Source organism: Sminthopsis crassicaudata, chromosome 2 (genome assembly GCF_048593235.1).
Source record: "Sminthopsis crassicaudata isolate SCR6 chromosome 2, ASM4859323v1, whole genome shotgun sequence".
Classification (NCBI taxonomy): domain Eukaryota; kingdom Metazoa; phylum Chordata; class Mammalia; order Dasyuromorphia; family Dasyuridae; genus Sminthopsis; species Sminthopsis crassicaudata.
This window is the reverse complement of record NC_133618.1, coordinates 441,194,462-441,219,518: the sequence shown is the minus strand read 5'-3', so window position 1 is coordinate 441,219,518 and position 25,057 is coordinate 441,194,462. Positions and strand designations below refer to the sequence as shown.

The 25,057-nt window shown below is 42.2% G+C and overlaps 1 protein-coding gene across 2 annotated transcripts in view; it reads left to right on the top strand.

The window, feature by feature from the left end:
• The first annotated feature begins 7,976 nt into the window (after positions 1-7,976).
• MTCL2 (microtubule crosslinking factor 2) overlaps positions 7,977-25,057 on the top strand; it is a 123,964-nt gene continuing 106,883 nt past the window's right edge. For both annotated transcript variants that reach the window (XM_074292596.1, XM_074292595.1), the window contains exon 1: positions 7,977-9,085. In XM_074292596.1, the coding sequence (XP_074148697.1) occupies positions 8,288-9,085 (798 nt within the window). In that variant the 5' untranslated portion in view covers positions 7,977-8,287. The remainder of the gene's footprint in view (positions 9,086-25,057) is intronic.

The window sequence follows — 25,057 nt, the reverse complement described above, 5'->3', positions numbered from 1 at the left end:
AGGTACCCAGCCCCTGAAAACACATCTGGGTGCACGGGCATTCTGATGCCAGCCGGGCCCACACACATTCTCCGCATGGCAGCGTCTTGTAGAACTGGTCTCAAGCAGAGGCTACAGTCTGCCCCGTAAATCTTTTCTTCCCCAGGACCGTAGTGACCTGTGCAGCTCCTCAGCAGTCTAGCCCTGTTTCCGCAGATGGCCGCCCGTGTCTGCCCTGACCTTGCCCATTGTGACCAGCTGGAACCAGCGCAGAACTGCGGACACCGTCTGGCCCCATCGGGAGCTTCTCAAGCTTCCCAAGCTTCCATCCGATGTCCTGAACCTTCCTGGCTTCCCAGAAGAGGTGACTGAGAGCCTAAGAATTCAGAGGGCAGGGATTCTTCAGAAACGTGTGAATCGTCCGTCTTTCTTTCTCTCCAGTCACATCTCTTTCCTCAAATAGCTGGAAATTGAGCAGAAAGCTCCAACCCGGGCACACAGAGCAGGGAGGATTCCTGAGTTCCGCCCTGGTTCTTGTTTTCCGAACTGATTGTCCGAATCCAGTATAACAAGGCTCGGGGCTTCCTGTCTTCCAGGAGTCCCTTTAGTTCTAGGTGCTGGACGTTTGGTCTCAGTAGGTGGCAACGAGTCACAGGGAAGACGGATTTGCCTGCATATTGCTTGAAAGGGATGCATTCATCACCGTTAATGGTGCGGGCCCCTAATCATGGACGGTACCTGTAGTCCCTGGGCAGAGGTCCATCTTCATCTTCTTCTGACCCGGAATGGGCTGGACAAAGGCAGACAAGGTGAATGGGAGAAGCTAGTAGGGCCCCATCATGGTCTTGTCTTTTTTTTTTTTTTTTTTTTTTTTCCCTGATGCTGGGGTTAAGTGACTTGCCCAGAGTCACACAGATGGGACTTGCTAAGTGTCTGAGACCAGATTTGAACTCGGGTCCTCCTGAATTCAGGGCTGATGTTCTATGCACTGTGCCACCTGGCTGCCCCAAGATATGTATAGTTTAACAAAGGTTGGGGCTTAACTCCAAATTGCCTTCCAAATTTGAAGATTCACCCACAGTGTATGTATTAGTGGGACTGTTTTCACACGTTTGTCAGATTCCTTTTTTGTCTCTATTGCCAATCTGATGGTGTGACTACTGTCTCAGACTTTTTAATTTGCATTTTTGTAATGACTTTGAGAATTTTTTTTATAAATATTGATGACTGATTTGTTTTTCTGAAAACTGTTTTCAAAGAAAGATATCTAAGCTATCAACAGTCATGTTAAAAGAAGTTCCAAACCATTCATACTTTTTGGCCCAATTATACTACTACTAAGCCTATACCCCAAAAAAGTTCAAAGAAAGAGAGAAAAGAAGCTACAAGAATACTGCAACTTTTTTTATACTGTTAAAGAATTGAAAATTAAAGCGATTGCTAATCAATTGGAGAATAGCTGAATAAATTATAGCATGTGAAAATAATAGAACATTAGTACATAAGAAAAAATGAAAGGGATCATTTCAGAAAAACTTGGGAAAACTTGCAATAAAATGTTACAGAGTGAAGTGAGGAAAACCTAGACAGCAATTTATACAATAACATCATAACAACAACTAACATTAGAAACTGATCAATACAATGAACCATTCATCATTCCAGAAGACAGATGACAAATATACTTATCAGTTTCTGACATGATAAATCAAAGATGAAAAATGAGAAATATTTAGGGGGGAAATATGATCAAAACAGAAATTTGTTTGCTACACTTTGCATATTTGTTTCAAAGGATTTATCTTTTTTTTTTTAATTTGGTCAGGGAGAGATGAGAAGAAAGCAGATTCTTATAAATTGAAGGAAAAAAAATTTTTAAAGTCACAATTTCTTTGAGTTTTAGTACCATGTATGAGAAATGGGGATAATAACATTTGTGATATCTATTTCACAGTGTTGCTGTGAGGAACATACTTTGTACACTTCAAAATATTGTATGATAATGATAATACGCCTTTATATACTGCTTTAATGTTTGCAAATTACCTTACTTAAATTATCTCATCATTATGATCTTGAACAAATCAATTAAACCTCATTTATAAAGTGAAGTGGTTTAGAGTAAGTAGAGTGATTGTCCCTGAATCTCACGATCTTAATCATAGATTGTTCCCAGGTGAAGCCTGAGGATAACATGAGGTTGATAAGGAAAAAAATTAAGGTTATTATGGAAGGATCTTACTAGTCTCCTACAGAATTTGTTATTATTGTTAAGTGATGTGCTCAAGGTCACACAAGGTCACCCAGCTACATGTGCACCATGGCACCAGTTAATTGCACAGAGGTTTGTCCTCCCCCAAATTTTCAAGTTAGCTTTCCTCAGTAGGGACTATTTGTTCCTCACTCTTGTTTCATGTCACAGATGTAACCTCTGCAGCTACCGTTTCTGTGTCTTCTCTCCTCTCCTTCTGTCTCTTTGTCCCTCTCTGTCTCACCAACTCTTGCCCATGTTCCTTTTCTTTCAGATGCTCCCATTCACTTTTTCTCCACCGAGCTGTTGCTACCATCTGCTGGACTTGCCCTGGAGTTATTCTGGTTCAAAGTAGAGCTATTCTCTCAGTTCCTTACTGGTAAGTACCTCATCTCTTAACCTTTAGCTTTAGTAATCTCTTGTCTTCAATTCACAGAGCAAGGAAGTCAGAAAAAAATGAGTTAGGACAGCCAGGCAGGGAGCAGAATGCTTTGGAGAAAACAAAACATTTTCTCCTTTAAACTGAAGAAATGCTCTTTAATCATTAAGTATTTATTAAACACCTATTAGTGGGGCAGCGAAATTGGGCAGTAGAGAGAACATTGGGCTTGGTATGAAAGGCTCATCATCATGAATTGGGTCTCAGACATTTCCTAACTGTGTGACCCTGGGCAAGTCATTTCATCCTGTTTGCTTCCCTTTCCTCATCTGTAGATTCACAAAGACTGAGCAAACAACAAAATTTTAGGTATCAGTCCTCAAATGGACTCATAAAGACTGAGCAAACAACAAAATATTAGGTATTGACACAATTATCTCTGCTCTCAAGGCATTTATAGGGGCAAATTCTTAAGACACATTAAATAGCATTTCTTCCATCACATTTTCTTTTTTCATTTTTAAATAGTATTTTTCCAAATACACGCAAAGATGTGATTCAGCATTCACCTTTGTAAAACCTTATTCCATCCAACTTTCCACAAGTCCTATTCAAATCAACATAAACTTCCCTGCAGCATATCTTGAATAGCATTTTGTGGCTCTCCAATACCTTGACTGCAAGATCAAATTTTAAAGCTCTATCCATTTCATTCATTTTTCAGATGAGAAAATGGAAAGAAGCCAAATGAGTAAAGACAATTTGTCCACCATCACACAGAAAGCTGGATTTGAATTCAGCTTCTTCTACTTAAAACCCAGTGGTTTTTCTACTTAATCCCTGTACCTCATATCTTTTCTTATTTGTGTGCTCTCTCTATTAACAGTAACAACATTAATTCATATCTATAGAACCTTTTGTGGTTTGCAAAGCACTGTCCCCCAAGCAGTCCTATGAGGAAGGTAACGCAAATGTGGTTATCCACATTTTTGACTTGTTCCAGTTTCTTAAGCTTCCTGACAGCAGGTAGCATGTATGTTTTGTTAAGTTGTTAATCATTACTTTTCTTTCTTTCTTTCTTTTTTTTTTTTTTTTTTTTTTTTTTTTTTTGAGGCTGAGGTTAAGTGACTTGCCCAGGGTCAGTGCTCTATCCACTGCGCCACCTAATCATTACTTTCATTAACTCTTCATAACCTGGTCCCTTCCTATTTTTCCAGACTCCATACATTCTGTGATCCAGCCATATCAGTCCAATGGTTGCTCCCACATGCAATGCTCCTTCTGTCATCTCTTTGCTTTTACATAGGCTTGTACCTGGGCTTGGATGGTCATCTTCCTCACTGCTACTTCTAAGAATCCCTGTAGTTTCCTTCAAGAGAGAGCTCAAACATCTCCTTTTGCAGGAGGCTATTTCCAGTAACCACATGGCTTCTAGTACTTCTCCTTTCTCATTTATCTTAAATAGATCTACATACATACAAGTCATGTCCCCATTGGAATATAAGATCAGAAACTATTTTCTTTCCATACCAGGAATGGAGCAGAGTTCTCTGAACATAATAAGCCTTAATAAATATTCATTTTTATTGATTTTTGCCTAGCACAGGACTCTGTACATAGTAGACATATCATGTTTGTTGAATTGAATTGAGTTCCAACTTCCCTTAGAGATCAGAATGTGCTGGGGAGAGAAGGAAGTAGTGAGGAGGAGGGTGTGTGGTTCTCCTGAGGAAAGTAGAATTTGACAAGAATACAGGAGTTGACTAAACACTGGGAGGCAAACTGTCTTTGTTCCTTCCTACAGAATTCTCAGCTTTCTGGGGGCATCCTCTCCTCTGATGTGCCAGTTAACCATGCTGATTTCTCAGCTCTCTCTGGAAAGAAACTAAGACTTCTAAACCTGAAAGGGTTGTACAGCCCTGTTCCCTTAAAGGATGGGAATCAAACAGGATAGTAATAAAAAAGACCAATCCTAACCTCATCATTAATTTTTTAAATTTAATTTAATATTGCCTTTAAAAATTGAAGTCACTTCCTTCTTCCTTGGCCTCCATGATCCCTTTAATGAACAGATGAATGAATGAATGAAAAAAAGCATTTATTAAGTGCTTACTAGGTGACAGGAACTGTGCTAATACTAGAAATACAAACCCCAAAAGGAAATTATTTACCACCCTCCAATAGCTTATATTTAATAGAGGAGAAGATAAGAGATATAAAGGAATAGTAGTTATGGATGGAATGTTTTTTGGTCTAAAATGTCCCAGGAACAGATCCACTGGGCATGTGATTAACATACTCTTTCAAGGGATGTTAGTGTTAATTATTGTTCTTAAAGTAAGGTGGAAAGAAGGTGACTGGAGCATAATGCAGAGTGTTTAAATGTGGGTCTGTCTAGGTATAGTGAGTTCTTAGCTCTCAGGAGAGCATGGCCCCAGAGCTGGAAGACTAGGTCTGACACAATGATGGAAGGTGAATCGCAGCAAGTCTGGAAGGTAGCCAGCAAACAAAAAAAAACACTTAGGCAAAACTGACACAGGTACAACCTCTACAATAAATGCCAAGAGTCCCTGCATCTCTATCAAAAGGAAGGGATATGTGTGAATCCTCATCTCTAGAACTGACATTGTGTTATTCAGCAATACTTTAGATCCATGAAAGAAAAGATTGTTTCATTTTTTAATTTGTATCTACAATGCCTAACACAAAGTCTGGTACAAAGTTGGTGATTAATAAATACTTTATGATTGAGAATTTGATGAATTAATAATTTATATTTATTTATAAATTTATAAAGCTATTTATATAAGCAAAGTTTTCCACATGCTAATTCATTCAATACCCACAACTGGTAGGTGCTGTTATTTTCATTTTAAAGTTAAGGAAACAGAGGTAAAGAGGAGTTAAATGATTTGCCCAAGATCACATAGCTAGCTCATTCTTCCAGAGGGAAAAACTGAGGTTCAAAGAAGGGAAATGCCATCCCCAAGGTCCCATTTCAAGTCAATGATTGTAATAAATCACAGGTCTTCTCACTCCTAGCCTTGGGCTTTCCCTCCTTCATTGATCTCCCATACTTGTAGGAACAAATGTCAGAAAGAGATTTCAGAGGATGAAGAGATAAGAAATGAAAAGCTAGCTGGAAACTAGAAAGAATTTATTATTCACCTTTTATAGCCCTAGCCTCTGCACTGCTTTTAGGGAGGTAAGTGGAAATATGTTTCATTCATGGAGGAGATTATACAATTATTGAGGGACAAGATACAAATAAGGAACTTGAGAAAATAATAGAAAACAGAATCAAACTAAAGTGTGGGTAAAAAAGAATAGCGTCCCATCAATTGGAGCGTACCCATAAATTGTGGTATATGAATATATGGAATATTATTGTTCTATAAGAAATGACCAACAGGATGATTTCAGAAAGGCCTAGAGAGACTTACATGAACTGATGCTGAGTGAAATGAGCAGGACCAGGAGATGGTTGTATACTTCAACAACAATACTGTAAGATGATCAATTCTGATGGACGTGGCCATTTTCAACAATGAGATGAACCAAATCAGTTCCAATTGAGCAGTAATGAACTGAACCAGCTACACCCAGGGAAAGAACTCTGGGAGATGACTATGAACCACTACATAGAATTTCCAATCCCTCTAATTTTGTCTGCCTGCATTTTGGATTTCCTTCACAGACTAATTGTACACTATTTCAAAGTCCGATTCTTTTTGTACAGTAAAACAACTGTTTGGACATGTATAAATGTATTGTATTTAATTTATACTCTAGCATATTTGACATGTATTGGTCAACCTGCCATCTAAGGGGGGGGAGAAAGGGTTAAGAATTATCAATGTTGTAAAATTACCCATGCATGTATCTGGTAAATAAAAATTATTAATTAAAAAGAAAAGAAAACCTAGGGAGAACCAACAAACACTTCATAGGTAGCTACTATTATACTAGGCACTTAAGTATATGCATGGTATACAATGAGCACTTAATAAATGTTTATTGAATTGAAAAAAAAAGAATAGCGTTGGTTAGAATAACTAAAAAAGACTTTATGTGTCTAGATCATATTCCATAAACCACCCATTAAAGGATGATTAAATAATGCTATTCCCACAGGTCTAAGTTATGGGAAGTAACCTATTCAAACAAGAAAAGGAAACCAGATAAGCAGAGAATATGAATCTACAAGCTTTTCTCTAAGAACTTTTTTTTTGCCAGGAGCTGACTGGCATTTTTCATGATTTTCTTTAAAGTCATGGAGACCAACTGAAGGGAAGCAGAATGAGGAAGAGGAAGTTGCCCAGCACTAGGAGTTCTGAGGTATGGTTTCCAACTCTGGTACTATAGGAACTTTCTGCGTGGCCTTCTCAAGTCACACTTTGTGTCCCATTCAGTTTCTATATGAGTCAAAATGAAGTTGGACAAGATAATGCTTTTTAAGGACCCTTCACCCTCCGGATACATTATGATTTTATGCTAACTTGTTTATCCGTGCATTCAGTTTCCTCCCCCTTCCAACTTCTTGAAGGTGGGAAGAGAGGATTTTTTTTTTAATATCTGAAAGACCTCTATGATGTGGTTCCACAGAAGGACCGTTCCAGGTCCTAGTCCTTACTGCCCATATCATCTAGGGCAAGGCGACTTCCTTCTCTGGGCGTGAATTTCTTCACCCATAAAATGAGGGTGTTGGATTAGGAACCGTTAATGTCCCTTCGAGACTAAAAAAAAAATCATGCTTTTCCAAGTTTTCATCGTGTGTCCTGAGTAGTCCTGTGGCCATAGCTGGCTCTGAACCGTGCTTACCGAAGGCAATCCTAAAGGCATCTCTATGAAGGACCCCACAAACTGCAAGGAACGGGGAGCTCAGATTGACCCCGCAGAGATCAGGTGTGGGAGGAAGAGAATGGTAAAGGGAGGGAGAGAAGCAGCAGAGATTGCGGAGTGACCGTGCCGTGTTTGGCAGGATTATAGCACGGTTTAGGGCGCAAGAAACACATCTAGGGCCCCACCTCCCCTCATTTCTTGCTCTGAATTTCTCAGGAGTTCCCCAAAGCTCCAGAGGCAGGGACTCTCGGTGCCAGGTGGGCAGCAGAGGCAGGGTCAGACCAGGCCGTCCCAGACCACGCCGTGCCACTCCAAGAGGCGAGCTGCAGATCGCAGCCTGGATGGAGAAGGGGTCGCTGTTGCCTCGAACATTCATCCTAGGATCGCGGACCCGCGCCCGCCCCCCTCCGCCTATTGTTCGCGGACCCTGCGCGTCACCGAGCTGGTGGGGCGGAGAGATTTGACGGGGCTGCGCGGCAGCGGGGGAGGAGCAGGCGGGGGGCGGAGAGGAGAAGGAGGGAGAGGAATAGGAATTGGTGAAGAAGGGGGAGGATGAAGAGGTCCCACCACGGCGTGGCCTGGAGATCCGCCTAGAGCCGCAGCCTGAGCGCCGGAGCTGGAGCCGCCCTAGGGCGCAGAAGGAGCCTCAATCTCAGAGTGCCTTGGGAGCCCCAATCTTAGCGCAGCGGGAGTCCCAGGCCTCCTCGGGGGGAGGGAGGTTGACTAGCGGCTCCAGCCCTCGGGGGCTACCCCGGGTGGGGGGGAGGGTTGGGGGCGGGGATGAAAGAGGGTGGCTGCCGCCGCGCCCCGGCTCGGTGAGCAGGAGGCAAAGGAGGATGGAGGCAGCGGAGCCGGATCCCGGTAGGGGCTCGCCGCCCCCGCCGCCGCCCCCGCCCCCCCTGCCGCCACCTTCCCCTGCACCCCCGGAGAAGAAGAAGATCAACCGTGCTCCGTCGCCCGCTAGACCCAAGGACGTCCCCGGCTGGTCGCTGGCCAAGAGCCGGCGGAGCAGCGGCAGCAACCCGGGCTCTCCTGCCTCTCTGTCCGGGAAGGCGGGGCCCGGCCAGCCCCGGCCCGAGAAGAAAGGCCGCTGCGGCCCACAGACCGGCGCTCGGGGCTCGGGAAAGGGCGCGCCGGGCCGAGCCGGGGCCAAGGCAAAGGGGCGTCCCCGCGACGAGCCCCCGGGGCGGGCCTCGCAGCCGCCACTACTGCCCCAGCCGCCGCCGCCGCCGGCCCTGAGCCTCACGGACAGCAGCTCCGAGGTGTCGGACTGCACCTCCGAGGAGAACAAGCTGCTGTCCCTGGAGCTGGCTCTGAGCAGCGATACCGAGTCCGGTGGCGGCAGCGGCAGCGGCAGTGGCAGCGGGAGGGAGCGACCCGCCGCTAGCGGAGCCGGAGCTGGGTCCGGGGTCCGCGTCCAGGGGCACCCGGCGCCGCGCAGCCCTCAGCCACGGCTCGCCTCCCCCGGCGCCTCGCCGGTCCCGGATGAGCAGTCAGCGTCGCTGGGCAGCAGCCGCCTGCCCCTCAGTACGTCGCTGGCCTTCTCCGATCTCACCGAGGAGCTGCTTGACTGCGGGCCCGACGGCTTCGTGCGAGAGCTAGAGGAGCTGCGCTCCGAGAACGATTACCTCAAGGTAATGGGGGCGAAGGAGCAGGGGAAAGGTCATAAGGCCTGACTGGGAAGCTTGCAGCGAGGGTTACGGCTCCCTAGGAATCCCCTGGGCGGTGCTGGTGACCCTAGTGTGGGCATGTTCAGGATCCCCCGAGGGGTCCCTCAAAGTTTAGACCCCAATGTGGACTGTCGGGACCTTACTGGAAACCTCCAATATGGGGATGCTGGGGAGCTAATGGGAGGCTTCAGCTTGGAATATTGGAGACCTCAGTATGGAGCTCTTGTAGGACCCTCCATGTTTATTTAGCCTCCAGAATGAATCACCATCTCCTCAAGTTCAGAAAGGGAGCTCTTCCGAATTTGAATTTCTCTTCAAGTTCCAGCTGGCATCTGCAGCTTTGTCCAGCTCTGGAGTGGACAACGCTGATCCAGATATCATGGTTAAGGGGATGTCTTCTTGTGGACTCCAGTTCTGAGGGTGGAGGGATGTTCTGTGCAGAGGCAAGGAAGACAGAGCGCTGAGAAGGCAGGGACCTCTCAGTCTTGTGTGTGGCCTTTGGCTGATGCTGAGATCTTTGGAGGAGGCTCAAATTCATCATTTGATTCCAGTTGAGTAACTTCTGGCAAGTGGGGGATGGGGGTGTGTGAAAGGTGAGGGTCACATCAGCTGAGCTGAGTGATCCTAGAACTGCCTGTCCCTTCTACAACTGTTGGCAGAAAAGATTCTCTAGTGGCTTTCCTTTTCAGGATGGGGTTGGCATGACAACAGCACCTATTTCTCCTGTGTTTATGAAAGCTGGGCTCTTAGCCCTGTATATGTGTATTAGAGGGAGGCAGGGAAGTGGAGGAGGGTGGCAAGGAACTATCTGTAGGAGTACAGCCTGTCCCATGCTGGTGGCCAGGAGCTGGACAGAGCAGGATGGGTTTGGAGAAAAAGACCTGACCTGATGCCTTCAGATTCAGAAACAGTTTTTGCACAAGGGCCCAGGATAGCAGACCAATCCCGTCTTTGGGATCTTTGGGCGTGTCCAGTTTTGAAAGCCTGACATTTTGGAACATCTCCCTGTCTGACTTCCGTTTGAATCTAACGGCTGCACAGCCTTAGGGAGAAGATAGATGCTTGAAAAAGCCTTTTCCAAGGCAGGCTCTTTACTGTATCAGTCAGGACACTGGTAATGACAGGTTTTTTGTTTGTTTGTTTTCTGATTTGCTACACAGAGTGTCACAGTGGCAAAAGAATTGTATTTGGAAGCCAAAGACTCAGCTCTGAATCCTGGCTGTGCTGTTTACATTCTATGTGATTCTTTATGTCTTGGTTTCTTCATCTGTAAAATGAAGGAACTGGATAGGTGATCTCTATTGTCGTTTCCAGGACTTAACATTTCAATGATCCTAAGTCACTGTTCCTTCTCTGCTTATTACACTGACCAAGGAGACATGTGAGAATAAGCTAGATTCACTGGTGAATCATTTATTTCTCCCTTAAATTTAAAAGGGGAGCTCTTGCACATTTGAATTTATCTTCTGGTACCAACTAGCATCTGAACTGATCTCAGACCCTCAGTTAAGTGGTGCTGTTCCAAATTTCCATGGGAGGAAAATATATCTTCTTTGGAGTTTGGCACCCTAAATGAGGACTTCTTTCCTCTACTTCTGATGGGATTCCAGAAGAGGATAAATCAGGCTTATGCTGGTGTAGCAATAGGTCTGCTACTGGCAGGGATATAAGTTAGCTACTTTCTTAAAACTATGGTCTCCATTCTTTAAGAAAATCAGAATGTTGACACTTCCATGAATCTGTGATTTCATGCACAATGCACATACGTGTTCTTTTTCATGCATGTTTTCCTGAACTTTGTTGTGTTTGTCCATATTGTCTCAAAGAATCTGCCCAATATATTTTTAGGCCTTCTAGGTTATTTTACATTTTGTGGGCACCAGTGTGGCACTTTGATCTGGTGATCCATCAAGCATTTTTCATTCTCACTGTAAGGCCAACCCACTTCCTGAGACAGGCTCTGGTGTTGGATGATGAGCCCAGAATTAAATAGAAGGAAGAGTAGGCTGGGTTGTACTTGGTAAACTGAGTGGTGTTTCAATGATTCCCAGCTGTTCCCTAGCACTGAAAGCCATTTTTCCCCCAGCATAAATGTTCTCTTTTGTCCTTATGAATCTAGGAATATCAAAACTTCCAAAAAATCCAACTTGTAGATAATCTGTGTGGTGGGTACAGGCTGCAGCATATTTCCAATGACAGTCCTAAGTGGCAAGAAGGATATCACTGAAGACATGGAAGATTGGAGAAAATCAATATCTGCCTGAAATTGCATTTGGAGACCAGCCATAGCCTGGGTAGATTGGGTGGAGAAGGGGGGAGGAAGGGTAATGTGTTGTAGGAGCAACAGCTGCATACAGGCTTTCTTGACATTTGGCTCAGATTGAAGTGAATAAAACCAACGGCCTAGAGCTGAAAGTGACTGAGGCCTTTTTCTAATCTCTTCCCAGCTCAAAACTTTACCCCAGAAAGAAAGTTCTTTAGTTTCCCTTGATGATCCATGCAAGAGTTTTATAACTTTTTATTATAGATTTTTGCTCAGACCTAACTGACTTGCAGTTTAGATAACAGATTCATAGACAATTTTAGCACTGTATTTAGCTGAAGTCCTCAAAGGGGAGGGAGTGACTTAATCATGTCTTAAGATAGAAAATCTAAAAGATTTGCAGAATACTTTTCTCAAAAGAACCCTGTAAAGTGCAGTTATCATCATTATTGAGGTTTTGAAAGATTAGTCAATTTACCTTCATGTACTGAGCAAATAAATATTTGAACCCAGATTTTAAAATTCACTTCTCCAGTCTCCTTATCTTAATTCCCAAACTGACATCCAAAAAGGAAACCTAACTTATCTGAGGTCACAGTAAATAAATTAGTGGACCTAGCCAGGACTTAGAGCTACTACCATCCTGGACTACTTTCTACTATCTGAAGGCTGCCTTCAGGAATAAAGTTTATGAATGGAACCTGCCTTATGTGGATGAAATGCAGCAGATTTCATGCTGATAATTGAGTTTTGCAGCAGCAGCAATAATAGCAATGAAATCTTGATATCAAGGAAATCTAAAATGAGGCTTTTTATAAATTAGTTACCAACTGTGAGCTCCTAAGTGCTGGTGATACAATGGATCACCCAGGTTACTCAGAGATGTCTTTCTGGAATTTTTTTTCTAGTGGGATGAACATTTTTTTCTTTTTTGGAGTTTGGGTCCATGATCTCTCTAATGATCTTACTCCCAGGACTATATCCAGGCATATGATATAATTAGTAGGGACTTGAATATTGTCTGCAGCTTATTTTACAGATGAGGAAACTGAGGCAAAGGATTAAGTGACTTGCCTAGGATCACACAGCTAGGAAGTATCTGAATCTTCCTGACTCCAGACCTAGCACTCTATGCACTGTATCACCTAATTATATATAATTTTTTTTTTTTGCATATTGTCATGTAGAACTTTGTCTCTTAGACAATTTTCAAATCATTATGAACTTTCTAGGGAAGTTTCTTGATGTTTTTCCTCACCATACCTTCTTACCCCATTGTTATTCTGCTTCTCCTCCTTGGACAGCTGCATGTTACAATGAAAACACTGCTGGATTTGGAATTAAAGGCTACATCTGAATCCCAGCTCTGCCTCCTCTTAGCTGTATGACTCTAGGTAAATCACTTTACTTATTGGGGCCTCAGTTTCCTCATCTAGAAAATGGGGAAGTTGTACAAGATACCCTCTGAGCTTAAAGAGAGAGCTAGAGATGGAGATGATCCTCTTCTCTTCCCTGCATGCTGCTAGGGAAAGGAGTCTGGGGCAAAGGGTATCCTTAAGGAGTTCGTTTGTCCTCCACATTCTTTTCTGTTCTCTCTACATCCTCTCTCTTAGAAGCCTTATGTATTCCTATGGCTTCAAGTGCCACATTTATGCCATCTCTGCTTAAATAACTCTATAGTCTTAGAGCTTACCTACTAGTAGGGGAAAAGGATTCAAACATTTAGTTGCTGTTGTTTAATTGTGTCAATCATATCCAAACTTTTCATGAGCCAATTGGGGTTTTCTTGGCAAAGGTACTGAAATCATTTGCCATTTCTTTCTCCAGCTCATGTTAAGAGGAGGAAACTAAGGTATACCAAGTTCAGTGACTTGCCCAACCATAGATAATTACAATGTAAAATATTACATTATTTCTGTATAGGTGGTACAAGCAAAGTGCTGTGAAAAGGCATCTGGGAAGGCTTCCGGAAGGAAGTGGTATTTGAGTTGGATTTATAAAAGGTGGTTCGGATTTCAACAGATGATGAAACATAGGGATGGAATTCCAAACATAGGGAAGTGTGGCATGGGGGCAAGAGAGCATAAGATAAGTTTGGGGAACAAAGCAATCCAGTTAGACATGAATATTGAAATAAATTATGAAATAGATTGGTGCTAGATTGTAGAGAGCTTTGCGTGACATACTAAGACATTTACAATCTCATTCAGTAGGCTAAATGGAATCATTGAAGATTTTTGAGTGCATGAACCAGATATAGATAGACATAGGTGTAAGAAAAATTGTTTTTCAGGATAAGTGAAGGTTGGCTTAGAGGAACAGGTAGTAGGAAGAACTATTATGGGATTATGTTAATAGTATAAGTTTATGGTAATAGAGGCTTGTAGGAGGGTTCTGTCAGTGGAATAGAGAGAAGGGAAAGGTTACTATAAATGCTGCATAGTCAGTAAGACTTGGCTGTTGATTGCATATGGTGAAAAGAAAGAAGATATGGTGAAAAGAAAAGAAAGGAGAGTTGAGGACTAATCCAAGATTTCAAACATAGAAGAGATTTTGTGCAAGACTGGCTAAATGAATGTGAAGGATAAACAGACCTTTGGAGAACACCCATCACCCCAGGCACCTTTTCCTAGAAGCTTCCTGGAGTAGTGAAGCAGTTTTATTGTGGCCTTTAAACCACTCTCCCTGCCCTCCCTTCTTCCCCTCCCATTCCCCACACACAGCTTTGATCTTCTCTGGACACTTTTTTGCTCAAAGGCACCCCCACTGCATTTAAAATTTTTCTGTTTTCAGTCTTTCTAGTTAGATCTTAGTCTTCCCTTCAAAGGTTCTTAATTTTTCATGTATTGGGGAATTTCATGTACTAGTTTGATAGTTGGTTAAAACCAGTAGGTTTTTTAGAACCTGTTTAAATATATAAAATAAAATGCATAGGATTACAAAGATTTTTTTTTTTTAAATCAAGTTTTCAAATTCCAGGTTGAGAATCTTTGTTGTAGGATTTTTTTTTTTTTTTTTTTTTTTTTTGGTGATATTCCTCCCTCTGGAAAAATATTTTCCCCTTCTCTGGGACAATCCAGTTCCCTTCAAGATAACACCTCCTCTAGAAAGCTATTATGACTACCCCAACCACAAGGGTCCCTCCTTCCTTCTCTGAATTACAGCTTTTATTGACCTTAAAGTGGTGTTTAGCCTCAAGGAGTCTTACCAAAGATAGGAATGTGTTTTCTAGCATCTGAAGGGCAGTTATAGGGAAAGAGGTTTAGACATGTTCTTCTTGGCCTCCCCCCCTTACTTCTCTCCTCTCCCTCCCCCAGGATTTTAGTAGGAGCTATGAGACAGAGGATAGTATGGGAGGTAGAATAGCATAATGCAGAGATTACTAATTCTGAAGTCAAAAGACTAGGGTTCTAATCTCACTTTTTATAATATCTATGAATAAGAAACCTAACATCTTTTAGTTTACACATCCATTAAAAAGTTGACGTATAAAATCTTTAACTTTTCTAACTCTATGAACCTATAAAATTTTTATCACAACCAGCGTGTTACTGCCCTTTTCTGCCAAATGAAATAATAGATTGCTTCTGGAAGTCAAAGGCTCCAAGGATCCTTAATTTGGGATCCATGAACTTTTTTTTTTTTTTTTTCTGAGACAATTGGGTTAAGTGACTTGACCACGGTCACACAGTTAGGAAGTATTAAGTGTATAAGACCAAATTTGAACTCAGGTCCTCCTGATTTCAGGGCTAATGCTCTATCCACTGTGCCACCTAGCTGCCCGGATCCAAAAAAACAAAGTGTGAGGGGGAGGAAAAAAATGTGTGTGTGTATACATATGTTGAGATTTACATCACATATATGTATACAAATATATGTACACACATATAAACACATATAATATGAATATATATTTCTGTCAACTTTATTTCACTATAATGTGGGGTTTTTGTAATTCTCTGTACTTTTTTATGCCTTTAAAATCATGAATCTGATCATGAAAAACCATCAGGCTTCCAAAGGGATCCATGACACACAAAAAACCCTACCATTAGGTATAGAAGAGAACTTAAGAGTTCATCTACTCTAGGCTCTCTTATTGATTGAGAAAAAGGCTCAAGAAGGGACTTGCTTAAGATCACACTTATACACACTTATAAACAGCAGAGCTTGAAGTTGAATCAAATTCTCTGATTTTAAATCTAATGCTCTTTTCATGTCAGCTCCTTATTACTGGAGATTTTCAAGGCTGAGGAATCTCATAAGGGATATTATAGACAGGATTCCTCTTGGAGTCCCTTCAAGCTCTGAGATTCTCTGAATCTACCTGGCTTCATGGAGGAGGATGTAGATGGAAAGGCTGAATAAGAATTAGATTAATAGTATGGGGAAGCAGGAGAAGGCATTTTATTAGCCTGGGGAATCTGTTTCCCTCCCCCCACTTCTTCCTCTGTTTTTCTTTGACTGTAGGCTTAGATGAGGGAACTTGAGTTGGGGGGTCCAAGCCCTTCCCACAATGTGGTCACTGAGGATGATTCCTGTTTCCCTCCCTCTCTCCAGCCTTTAGGAGCAGTTGTGGGAGGGTCAGAATGATCTCACTGAGGTCAGCCCAGGCTCACAGCTGCCAGAGAAAACCCCCAGCCGTTTCTCTGGCTTTGATTCCCTCTGGAAAAAAAATAAAAACAAAACCACCCCCACCCTCCTCTCGGGCTTCTCTGCCAGTTGCTTTCAGAGAGAGCACCATTGTTAGGACTGAAGCCCTGTGCCTTTAAGAGCCCAGAAGCATCAAAGCTGCCCTCACTGGGAGGAGGGAAAGGAGAGGGGGAGCCTACGGGGGCAGCTCCTGCTCCGATGGAAATCGTGATACAAGATATGGCAGCAGCCGAGTTGGGAAGAAAAGATGAACAAAGCCAGGAGGGCTTCTCTAATTCCTCTTAGCCTCCCCTCTCTCCCCAGCCCCTCTGCCATCCAGAATAAAGATCGGGGGCTCCTAGATCTTAACAGATGGAAGACAGGACCCCCTTCCCCCAGATTACTCCCATCCCAATTCCCAACACCAGGTCCTTCACACAGGTGTGAGTAAACATGTATCACACACATAGACATATTGTAGAGGGATACATGGAAACAGGATACATATAGATACATGCGTGGCCCTCACAGACTGTAAGTGCTTAGAGATAAACAAAATGTGCTTAAAGACCTGCCTGTAGCTTGGAGATGCACATGTCATGTGCAGGGGCTAGAGATATATCCACACACATGCAAAGACATGCATAAAATGACCCACAGACAGACAGTACACATGCAGCAGACACATGTTACCTATAACCGGAAGCATGTGGACTAAGTGGAAAGAGTAGTAGGTTTGTGCCCAGAAAATGCAGATATGGATTCTGGTTCTCACTGCTAAAGCCCCTGGTTTTTCTAAGCTTCACTTTCCTTAACCAGGTACCATATGGAGTTGTGGTATAGAAAACACTTTTTAAGTCTTTAAGCACAACAGCAGTGTGCATGATTATTATTTTGCAGAGATACACGCAAACACGTGGAGGAGTGCATGGCAAACATACAAAGACATGCATGGTACATGCACAGAGAGGCAAGACACTGTGGAGCACAAGAAGAAGGGCACAGGAAGTCCTTGTGTCTGTTTCTCTGGATCTAACATCAACAAAACTCTCCTGTTTTCAATCTCTTCCTTCCTGGTGGCTGGTAGGAAGGGGTAGGAATAGCTTGGGGAGGGTGGAAGCTGAGGTTCACTTTGGTGGGAGGCCACCAGGATAGCTTGGAGGGAGGGAGAGAAAAGGGAGGATATCCACACTCTTTCCCTGAGGCTAAGGCCTGGGATTTCCTTACTATAGGGGCTGACCAGGTCTAATTTGCCAGAAATGGAGCAGATCTGGATTGCCCTGCCCACACTTTAAATAAAACCTCTGCCCAGTAGTTCCCTTCTAATCTTCCTGGCTTTTCCTGTTGAGCCCTGTAATCTTGCTTGCCAGCTTTTTTCTGGTCCAGATAAGGCCCTTGCCTGGGCTAGGGGAAAGAAGGAAGAGGGTGGAGTGTGCGGATTTCAGCTGGTGCAATAAACTGAGTTAAGGACTTGAAATTGGGGAAGGATTATTAACTTTGTCTTCCTGAAGCGGATTCTGATTGTCTGCTTCTGGGATGATCCTTATTTCATAGGCTTTCCCTTTCCCTTCTTTGCTTTGATGACTGGTTAAATGACTTGTCTGGGGTCCCATTGCCAAGTAAGCATAAGGTGATGGGAGATGTCTTTATTTAGAGTCCTCCTTAGACCACCTAGCAATTTAGCAAGGTGAATTACTGGATTTAGAGTTTTGAAGAGATCCTTGAGATCTTCTGATTCTTTCCATTTGTCTTTTACTATATGGAACCCAAAACCCAGTTAAAGTGACTTGTTCAGAGCCAGCAGAACTTGGATTAGAACCCAGGACTTTTGGTTCCAAGTTCAGTGCCGTTTCCAATAAGATTCCTCATTCCCCCCAACTCTATTTGTTCTGATATGAATTACCCAAAAGACAGAATGAACTGAGAATGAAGATTCCTGCTCAAGGAGAGCACAGCGTTTGGGGGTGTTCAGGGGTGGTTCCAACTTGATGAGATTCAAGGTAGCTTCAGAGACTTGGGGAATATGGCAGCATAATTTATTGTAAAGCTCACAACACAACAAGATTTCAGAGTCAGAAGGACTTTAGGAAGTAGGCTCTAGGCCAACCCTATCCTGAGTGGAAATCCACTCTATGAGATCCCCCACACCTGGTTCCCTTCTAGCTTTTGCCTTTGCCTTTACCTTTGAGTGAAGGGTATCTATGTGGCATATGAAACTGCCATTCCAGTTTTAGGGAGCTCTGATTGTTTTATATTTTGTTTTACTTCATATTCATTGGTGAATATAATCCAGTCTTCTCTGCTATTCTGCAAATCATCATGGTAACAAAGAAGAAGAAAGAAAGGGAAAAACTAACCAGACTCATCAAATGAATTTTGCTATATATAGAGTGTTTCACAGCCAGAGTCCCTTACCTCTGCAAAGAAAGGGGGAGATGCATTTTCTCATCTTTACTGTCAGGCTAGTTTGATTATATAGCACTCAGCTTTTTTTTTTTCCTTTCTATTTACATTGTAGTAAAACATTGTATCTCTGGTTCTGATTGCTTCATTGGGCATTGGTTCTTGTCTTCCTATGCTTCTTAATACAGTATTATGTTTATGTATGATATTTCTTTTAGTCAATCTCCAGTCACTGGGAATTTATTTTTAGTTGCTAGTCCATTGCTACCACACATAAAAAAAGTGCTGTTATGAATATTCTTGTATATATGTGACCTTTCTTTTTATTAATATTAAGTGCCTACTTTGTGCTAACTAGGCACTGTGCTGAGACAAAAACCAGCAAAAGACAAGTCTCTGTCCTCAAGGAACTTACATTTTAATCATTGACCTTCCTAGATGGACATGTAAGTCCCTCTTTTTTCATGTCATAAGTGATTTTTTCTCTAATATTCCTTAATATTTCCATAAACCTAACTCCCTAAAATTTTCCTCCATTGACCTGAAAATCAAGAGATCTGGGATCAAGAGTTTAACTGCCACTTTAAATTCAGCAAACATTTATTAATTCATAAAGAATGTATAGAGCCTGTATTTGATTCCAGGGATAGGGATGAAGAACAACACAGTCTTTACTTTTAAGAACATACAATTGTATAAAGGGGATAAGATTTGTATGCCAGGAACTGTGATGCCAGTAATTGTGTCAGGAAAAATCATGAAAAAGGCATGAAAAATTTGGAGAGAAGAAGCATTTCTAGAGTTGGGATGGCATCACAGAAGAATTGACACATAATCTGTGCCTTGAAATGGGATTTTAAAAGGCTGAAATGTATTGGAGTACATTCCAGACATGGAGGAGGGGGAGTCATGTATAAATACACAGAGGTGGGAGAGGGTGTGATTTAGGTGAAATAATAAAGTGTTTGAAGGAGAATCATCTATAAACTGGAAAGGGAGATTACAGCCAGATGGAGTTTGTGTGCCTTTGGACAAATTACCTCCCATCTCATTCCTTTCGGTAAAAGAAGGAGGGAGATTGAAATACTTGGAAATGTAATTTTAATTGGCTTTCTTATTGTTTCAAGTGAATTTCATAATAAGTGTTATTAAAGAACAACATGAGGTGTTTGGACCAGATCATTTTCTGAGTCCTTGATAGCTATGACATTCGGTGATAAGATTGGTGGACCTCTAGATAAGTCAGTTAAGATCCTGCTTTTAAAGCCATGATAGTAATATCTGCCCAAATTATACCCCAGACATGAGAGAAGAGCTCTTTGGTATGGGCAAGTGGTATCCAAGTAGCAGCCATGCTCTGGAAGTTTCTTTTCAAAGAAACAGGAGGTGTGAGAGGGGGCAGGAAGGTTAGGAAAGAGGGAGAAACCAATTTGGGAGAACAGTGGCAGTGACAATAGGAATAACAATAGTAACGATAAACCTAGCTCTTTCCTACAGAACTCCTTTTCTCCAAAATACGCTTGTGTCTTATAAGTAATACACTATTATACTCCCATTTTCAAGTGCTCAGAAAAGGGAGCTTAGAGTAATGCTACTGGGAAGGCTGGAGTCAGGTAACTTTGATCTTCAGTGCCCAAAATCAGTGCTCTTTCTGTTACACCAGGCTGCTTCTTGGCAGGGAGAAAAGGCATTGAATTAGGTCCCAGAGTAGGATGAGACAATGGAGTGGGGAGCTCAGGAGGGCTTTGGCCAGAAGCATCCATTTGACTGATGTCGTGGGAGTTATAGAAAGCTCAGTACATTTGTTTCTTATAATTATCTCCTTAGCTAAATCTCATTCTCCTCCCTGAGGAATTGGAGAGAGGCCCAGGCTCCATCCTGTTGCCCCACAGAGTGCCCTCTTGGAACAGCGGCTGCTCAGATGGGACAGATGGACAAGCAGTGATTGCTTTCAGGATACCTTGCCCATCTTTCTGGGAGGAGGAGGCAGGCAGTGAGTGCCCAATTTGCCAGCCCTTGGGACCAAGAGCTCCTATCCGTTCTAACACAACTGGGGGGAAGATATGCTATAAATTAGCCTGGGCTCTAAGGCAGAGGGCACCCCAAGAGAACTCGAGGCTTTGGGTATGGGATTGAAGCTCTGTGCTGGAGAGCTAACATTAGATTTTTTTTCCTCAGGGCAGTAGCTCTAAGAGTAGGCAACTGGTCGACTCTAGAAAGGAAAAGATAGTTGTACATTATGTGACTATTTTAATCTTGACGGGTTTTCTCATTAGCATTCCCAATGGAAATCAGTTCATTCTGATTAGGTTTGGTAAATTGCAGCTTAATTCTCCCTTCTGTGGGGGAGGTGCAGAGATACTGGAAAGCTCTGTTGTATGATTCCAGAGGAGAGGTCTTGTTCCTTCTAACAGAGTCTCCCATTGGTTTCATCGGGATGTCTAGGCTGTGAGGAACCTTAGAACATAGAATGTCAGAACTGACAACGGCCTCAGAACAGAATGTCAAAGCTAACAAGGGACCTTAAAATATAGAATTTCAGAACTGTAAAGAACCTCAGAACATAGAGCTGACAAGAGCATAGAATTGGAAGGAGCCTTAGAACATAGAATGTCAGAGCTGATAGGAATAACAGTAACAATAATAATGTTTCTTAGTTCTTTCAGACATAGGACTCCCTTTCTCCACAACACACTTGTGGCTTATAAGTAATGTGGTATTATACTCCCATTTTCAAGGGCTCAGAGAAGGGAGCTTAGAATAATGCTACTAGAAAGGCTAGAGCTGGGCAACTTTGATCTTCAGTGTCCAAGTGCCCTTTCCGTTACACCAGGCTGCTTCTTGGCAGAGAGAAAATGCATTGAATTAGGTGCCAGAGCAGGGTGAGACGATGAAGTGTGGAGCTCAGGAGGACTATGCCTCAAAGCATAGAACTGGAAGGAGTCTTAGAACATAGAATGTCAGAGCTGACAAGGACCTTAAAGCATGGAATGAAGAGGCCTTTAGAATATTGAATGTCAGACCAGGCAGAGGTCTTAGAACATAATGTCAGAACCATTAAAGGCTTTAAAGAGAATTCACCTTCCCCAGTTTTCAGATGAAGAAACTGAGAGCCAGAGAAATTGTCATTCACCCAAGGCTAGACAGTAAGTTTCAGAATCTGCATTGGATCCTGGCCATTGGATCAGAATTCCTTCTACTTGGCCACGATGATAGGGCAGTGGCAGTATTTTAATTATGCATTTAGTAAAATGGTAAAAGAGAGAATCTGAGGAACCACTCCCAAGAGCTTCTGTTCCTCCTTTTCTAAGCTGTGAGGATTTACAGAGAGACATTAAGGAGGTATTGGTTTTGCCTCCATTACCCAAAAGGATTGATCTTTTTTATCTTTTATCTCTTTCCTTTCAGAACCTTCCAGGATATAGCAGTTTGGGGAAGAAGGTACAGATGAATAATAAAAATGCATTTTCTCATTTGCATGAGACTTAACTAATTTAATCTCTGGACAACTTTGTGAAAGAGATAATACAAATAGTATCTTCCCTTCCCCCCATTTTGCAGATAAGAAAACTGAGATTCAGAGGTTGACCCGTTCACAGTCACCCAATTGTGTGAAAGTTGAAGTTAGGACTCAATCTCAAGTCTTCTGTCTCCAAGCCCTTCTGGTCCAGTGAGGCAGGTAATGTAGTTCTAGGAAATACCCAAAGGCTTAGTGTTAGAATTCCATTTATAGATTCCCCAACAAATATTCATTCAAGTCAACAAGGAATGGCAGCTCACTCCATCATGAGCCAATCCATTCCACTTTTGGACAGCTCTAGTTATTAGGAAATATTTCTTACATGGAACGAAAACCTTTAGCCTTCTGCTATATCAATTCTTTTGTATATTTTAAGAAGCTTTGCTTTTTTCAAACATATCAGAACCTTCTTAGGAGGACATAGTTTCTAGTCCCATCACAGTCCTGATCTCTGCTCTCATCCCTCAGCTTATCAATGCCCTTCTGAAAATGTATAAAGGGTTCTAAAACTGAATACAGTTCCGATGTGGTCTGATTCAGGGAGAGGAGAGCAGAACAGATATCTCTGTCCTTCTGGACACCGTCTCTATAATTACATCAGCTTTTTTGGCCACCATGTCTTCTGATTTAAGTGAATCTGTTACTTCCTGAAACTCAGATCTCTGTCACATTAACTGTTGCTTAGACCCGTCTCCACTTTTTTATATTTTTGTAGTGGACTTTTTAAACTCAAGTGTAGAACTTTACATTTAACTTAGCTAAGCAGTTAACTAGCAGTTATTATTAAGTGCCTGTTATGTGCCAAGCACTACACTTGTAGAGTAGGCACACTAGGCAGACTACCAAGAGTCCTTGCTCTCAAGGAGTTCCCAGTCTAATGGAAGAGATAACATTTAAATAACTATATGCATATAAGATATATACAGGATGACAAATTTGGGGTAGTTTCAGAGGGAAGGCACTATAAGGAGGAAGAGAATGAGCATTTATTAAGCACCTACTGTGTGCTGAGTGCTTTACAAATATCTCATTTGATCCTGACAACAACATGAAGAGGGAGTTGCTGTTGTTGACCCCATTTTACAGTTGAGGAATTTGAGGTTAAACAACTCGCCCATGGTCATTGCTAATAAGTGCCTGTGGCTGGGAGTTTTATAGGAAGATCCTTTTATAGGGTAGTACATTTGACAGTGGTGGGGGGTGGAGGGTGGAGATAGATTGGAATGGGGAGAGATACTAAAGACTGGCAGATCCACTAGCAGACTTTTGCAACCATTCAGGAATGAATTGATAATGGTCTGCAGCAGGGAGGAGAAGGAAATGGGGCATGTTGGGTAGAGGCTGCCAAGGTGAAACCAACATGATGTGGCATTAGATTGAATGTGGGATGAGGGGTGAGAGGGAGGACTGAGGATAGATAGCACCTATCATCCTAGGTGACTAGGGGGATGTGATGCCCTGAACCCCGAACCCTTGTACTCTTCATTTATTCGACTTAGCTCACTGTTATAACCTATTGAATCTTTCTGAATCTTGATTCCACCCTCTAAGAGTTTACTTTCCTTCCCAGCTTCATGTTTTAGAACCCAGTCTGATAGGGTTTCTCTTATCCAACTCTCATATTACAGATGAGGAAGCAGAGGTTTAGAAAGGTTAAACATAGCACAGGAATTAAAACCTAAATGTCTATGGAGTCAAGCTGTCTAATTCCAAATGTATTGCTTTTTTCATTTGATCACACTTTTCTCCCGGAAATCTGATAAATGGGCCATCTGTGTTTTCATTCAGGTAGGTAAGAGAAGTTTCTTACTTCTGCTTGGAGGAGACAGAAGAGGATCTTGTTAGGCAGAAAGAATGAAGATTTGAAGGCTTTGGGATGTGCCTGGGGATGGATAAACAGAGAGAGAGGGGGTCCCAAATGTATAAAGAGAAAGGGGGCTTTGGGAATAGTGGAAAATCTTTCCAGATTTGTTTAGAAAGGCTAAATAAGCCTAGCCTTATCTGCTGGGAACTGGAAACATGCAAAGCCTAAATGCACCTTTCCTCTCTTTTCTGTTCTTCTATTATGATACTGGCCAACTATGTCCCTACTTATCCATTCTTGACTGGCTTACCCTCTCTTTCCTCTCCAAACCTGTTCCATCCTTGTAGCGGGGCTGTACATCTGTGAGCTGCAGAGGGGATCAGGAGATATCTGATAGAGTGAAAACTTAATAAACCTGAAGTCTTGTTTAGCAAATTGAATTCATAGGATACCCCAAATCTCTACTCCTAACTGATGATCATTTGGGAAACTCCAGAACCTCTAATAAATGTGGGTTCCAATGTTACAGCAGAAAATTTCCTGGATTTGTATCAAGGGTCTGTTATACTGATAAGAAAACTAAGACCCTACTGAAGATAAATGACTTGTCCAAAGTCACACAGTTTGTTAGCTGCAGAGTTGGTAAGGCTGCTAAGAAGAAACCTCTGAGAGTTAAAGAGATGGGGAAGGTGACTAGACTGGGAAGCCACAGAAGGAAGAGAGAGGTGGAGCAGAACAGAGCAAAAGAAGGGAAATCTCTCTTTCTCTCTCTTTTTTTTTTTTGCAATTTTTCTTTTTTTTTTTAAATAATAAAGATTATAAGTATACATTTTTGACAGTATATATGCATGAGTAATTTTTTCTATAATATTATCCCTTGTATTCATTTTTTCAGATTTTCCCCTCCCTCCCTCTACTCCCTCCCCTAGATGACAGGCAATCCCATACATTTTACATGTGTTACAGTATAACCTAGATACAATATATGCGTGTAAATCTAATTTTCTTGTTGCACTTTTAAGTATTGGATTCCAAAGGTATAAGTAACCTGGGTAGATAGACAGTAGTGCTAATATTTTACATTCAATTCCCAGTGTTCAAAAGAAGGGAAATCTCACAGAAGGGATGAAAGTTGTCCTTGAGAAGTCAAAAGGCTAACCATACAACAACCTTTTGAAAAGTTTTTGAGAGGTTTATGGAACTTGACAGCTTGCCTGGCATTGCCTGCAGTGGGAAGGTTTTTATTTGACACCTGCCCCAACACAGCTTCTCAACTGATATTATCAGAGCATCTCCCACCTTCCTGCAGCTCAG